General features: G+C 47.0%; 1 protein-coding gene across 1 annotated transcript; it reads left to right on the top strand.

Moving 5' to 3' along the window:
* The first annotated feature begins 2,300 nt into the window (after positions 1-2,300).
* Positions 2,301-3,748, top strand: LOC101830695 (immunoglobulin-binding protein 1b-like). The gene has a single exon (XM_005072987.3). It carries the CDS (start codon positions 2,505-2,507, stop codon positions 3,588-3,590), a length of 1,086 nt encoding a protein of 361 aa, XP_005073044.1. The 5' UTR covers positions 2,301-2,504; the 3' UTR covers positions 3,591-3,748.
* The last annotated feature ends 728 nt before the right edge of the window (positions 3,749-4,476 follow it).

The following is a 4,476-nucleotide window of genomic DNA, read 5'->3' as shown; positions in this document are numbered from 1 at the left end:
TAACATTTGTTTATGCTGTGGAATACTTGTTTAATGATACGAAGATGTATTGTATTCTTTTATGTCACATTTGTTTAACTCTATAAAGCTGTGTTACTTTGCCTGTCTAAAATACCTGAAAGGTCTAATAAAGTATTGAATGGCCAATGTCCAGGCAGGAGAAATGGGTGGTGCTGCCAGGCAGAGAGGATAAACAGGGTGAGAAATCTACACTTGGTAGATGAACAAGGAGCAAGAAGAGTAGAACGAGAAGAGGACACCGGGGGCCAGGCAGCCAATCACACAGCCAGGCGTGGAGTAAGCATAAAAGTAAGATATACAGAAAAAAGTTAAAAAGCCTAGAAGAAAAACATATTAAAGAAAAAAGGGATAATTTAAGTTAGAAAACTTGGCTAGAAACAATCCAAGCTAAGTTCAGGCATTCACAAGTAAGACTATGTCTCTGTGTATTTATTTGAGATCTGGGTGGTGGGTGTCCAAAGAGGAAGGAGAGGAGGAGGAGAAGGAAGAGGAGGAGGAGGAAGAGGAAGAAGATGAAGGAGAAGAAGAAGGAGGAGAAGAAGGGAAGGAAGGAAGGAAGAAAGGAAGGAAGGAACGAAAGGAAGAAAGAGAGAAAGCAAACAAGTACACATATGTTTGCTCACAACCACTGTAACTCCAGTTCCAAGAGAATCCATCACCGTTTTTGGCTTCCTCCAGTACTTCATGCAAGCAATACACAGATGTACCTGCTGGCAAAACACCCATAAACATAAAAATCAAAAATCTCTTTAAAATTGAAAAATTTCCTTAAAGAAAAAGAAGAGGATAATATACAGGAAAGATATGAAAACTAAAGACTATAAATAATATTCCAGTTTTTAAAGAAAAGCTGTAAAGAGAAAATAGTAGTGAAAACAAAAACTCAAAGATAATAAGGTCCTCCCTGTGTTGTCAACTATAGTTTATCTACCAGAATTGATCAGTTGTTAAATTTTCCTTTATGTAACAAACACACTTATTTTTGTAGAGTAATAATTTCTGGCTTATTTTGCTTTAATTAATTTTAAAAGACTACATGTCAACTTACATGTCATTCTTAAATTCAATTAAACATTCAACAATAAACAAAAATCCTTACATATAAAATAAAAATAACTCTGTATGTCAGTTTCATGTTTCCAAAATCTAAACTCAAAATTAAGAACTTGAGAGCTTATATTAACTTATACAATTAAAGATAAACTTACTTAAATATACAACCATTACGCTACACTTATTTTGAATCTTCAACTTAATCAGGATTGTAACACAATAGGGGCTAAGGTGGAAATTGCCGCCAGAGACCTCATATGCGTCTACACTGTATGTTATAACGTTATTTTCAATGGGTGGGTGCAGCTATGCCTACATGTACCAAGAAATAACTTAAGATTTCTCCAAATTAATTTCCTTGAAAAGCATTATAATAGACCAAGTTGAAAGTCACATATGCTATTAAACTCAACAGACATCTTGTCAAGAAGTTCAAACTGTGGCTAGAGAAATGATTCAAGGGTTAAAAGCACGCTCCCTGCATTTACTGAAAACTTAGGTTCATTTCTCAGTGTCACCGTTAACTTCAGTTCCAGGGGATCCACCGTCCTCTGCTGGCCTCCTTGGGTACTGCACACCCGTACGGCCCAGGCACACACACACAATCACAGATACACATAAAATAAAATTAATCTTAAAGATAAAAAGCACTCAAAACGACGAAGATGATCATAAGAACCTGAACAGTAACAGAGTTAGAGAAAGGTGTGCTGGCACGCTGTAAAGAAATCAAAGCATCTTTTAGCAAACATTACATTAAGCCTAGATTATGCCGCCCCCGGCCACGAGAACACACACACACACACACACTTGCACACACACACACACACACACACACACTTGCACACACACACACCCCTCGTGGTTTCTGATGCCATCGGTGCTAGTCCAAAACAGCAAACGCCGAATTCCGTAAGGAACGCATGTTTCCAGTTGGATACCAGGCCGAGAAGCATCACGAAGTCCGTCCTTCGCCATCCCGCTCCATCCCCGATGGATTGGTGACACCAACCTCTCTCCTCCCCGCGCAGCCCTGCCACGTTGACCCCGTGTGCATCAGTTACTCGGCAGCCATCCCTGCTATTGCATCAGCTGGAGGAGAGCACTGGAGGAGCGCTGACTTTCAAGATGGGCCTGTCTGGAAGCCTGGCGACGGTCGCCATGCCGACATCACTCACTGCAGTAGCGGGCCAGCAGCACCACCGCAGGGGAGCAGACCCCGCCGCCACGCCACGGGGGAGGCTCTGAGACGGGGTTCGGGCATGGCAGCGGCACCACCTGCCATCCCAGCCCCCTCGGGAGGCTGAGGCAGGGGGACTGCCAGTTCCAGGCCAGGGCCGGCGGCACAGAAACTTCCAGGCCTGCCTGAGCTGCCGAGAGCCTGTGCCTCCCTCGACCCAAGGGACTTCCGGCTTCCTCCCTCCTGCAAGATGGCGACGCCCGAGGAGGAGGACGAGGACGAGGAGCTGCTGCTGCAGGAGCCCAGGCTCCCGGACCTGCTGGAAACGGGCAGGCAGCTTCTGGAGGAGGTGGAGGCCTCCACCCTACCCTCGGGCTCCAGGCTCATCCAGAATAAGGTGACGAGGGCCCTGGACCTCCTGGAGAAGGCCTCGGACATGCTCTCCCAGCTCGACCTCTTCAGCCGCAACGAAGACTGGGAGGAGGTGGCTTCCGCCGACCTCAAGTACCTGATGCTCCCGGCCCTGAGGGGCGCGCTCACCCTGAAGCTGGTGGGCGCCAGCCGTCGCCTGGACCACCTGCGGGAGGCTCGAGACCACTTCATGAGCTTCCTGACCCAGAGCCACAACTACCATGTGGCCGACTTCCAGCTGCCCTGGGACCAGAGCAGCTCCCTGGAAGGCCACGCCGACACCTCCACCGCCCCGGCTGCCCTCCTGGAACCCAGCCTGGTTGCCATGGCGTCCCAGAGGCAGGCCAAGATCCAGAGGTACAAGCAGACCAAGGCGGTGGAGCAGAAGCTGTCGGCCCTGAAGTCGGCGGTGGAGGGCGGCCAGGCCGACGACGAGCGCGTGCGGGAGTTTTACCTCCTTCAGCTCCGCAGGTGGGTTAACATCGGCCTGGACGAGATCGAGAGCATCGACCAGGAGCTCGAGATCCTGAGGCGAAGGGACTCCCTCAGCGAGGCCTCCTCCGCCGCCGCTGCCTCGCCCTTGGCTCACCAGGAGAGGCCCCCGATGAAGCCCTTCGTCCTCGCTCGCAATGTCGCCCAGGCGCAGGTCTTTGGGGCTGGGTACCCGAGTCTGGCGACCATGACGGTGAACGACTGGTATGAGCAGCACCAGAAATGTGAGGTTTTGCCGTCGGGTCAGCAAGTCGAAAAGCAGGCACTGCTACCCGAGTCCCGCAGAGCGTTTCAGCCAGAAGAGCCGGAGCCGGGGCAAAAGGAAGAGGAGGAGGAAGAGGAGGAGGAGGACGCCCTCCACAGGCTGCAGCAGTGGGATGACTGGAAGGACACCCATCCTAGGGGCTATGGCAACCGACAGAACATGGGCTAACCGCCCCTCGCCGAGAAAGGACACTGGATCGCTCACCTCCCCAAGCAAGGATGACCCTGCTGTCTTTACCTTCTTTGGGTCCCTGCTCCAGATGTGTGCAGCAAAGGCAAACATACTGAAGCTTGCTTCGCATTCAATAAAGTACCACTATCAAGTTTTATTTGCACCCTAGTTAATGTCCGGTGCTCTCGTTTTGGGCAGTATTCTCGCCATGGTGTATTGCAGTTTCTTAAGTGGATAGTTAAGAGTGCTGGGAAATGGCTTTGCAATCACTGATTGTATGATTTCTCTTAAAAAAATAATAAAATGCCCTTTTCTTGGAAAAAAGATATATCTATATATCAAGAGAGAACATTCATGTAAGTTTCATTATAGTGTTTTGAAGTATTGTTAATGTCTAGGCCTGACATAAATTAAGCCACTGTAGATATGCGTATTTTGGGAAATAGACAGTGTATGTAAGATTGGCTCATACCTTGAGTGCAGCTGTTTTAGAACAGCAAGTTGAGAAACCCATTGGAGGGTGTTAAAAATGACCTGATGAATATGGGGGGTTTGTGGGTTCTAAATAGATTGTAAGTTGCATGAACTTACAGAATAGTCACCTTCTTTAATTGTGGAATGTCTAGAAGCTTCTCAACAAAGAGTTTATATGAATGTGGCAGCTTGATTATTATTTTACTGAGATTTAAATATGGCTTTATTTTTATCTTACATTTACATTAGCTTCCCAAAGAGAGTGGAAACTTAACAATATTTATCAAATATAAAAATTTGGTTAATTGACTCAGCATTTTCACATATATGTAGAATGAGGATTTACACAAACTTATATGAAAAAGTTATGATGTGTTCCTTGTAAAATCTAAAAGCTAGAAACTATGTT

Source organism: Mesocricetus auratus, unplaced genomic scaffold (genome assembly GCF_017639785.1).
Source record: "Mesocricetus auratus isolate SY011 unplaced genomic scaffold, BCM_Maur_2.0 Super-Scaffold_100001, whole genome shotgun sequence".
NCBI lineage: Eukaryota > Metazoa > Chordata > Mammalia > Rodentia > Cricetidae > Mesocricetus > Mesocricetus auratus.
The sequence above is the reverse complement of the archived record's forward strand: the minus strand, read 5'-3'. Positions and strand labels throughout refer to the sequence as shown.

Coding starts and splice junctions, on each gene's coding strand:
- LOC101830695 (XM_005072987.3), top strand. CDS start 2,505: ATGGCGACGCCCGAGGAGGAGGACGAGGACGAGGAGCTGCTGCTGCAG.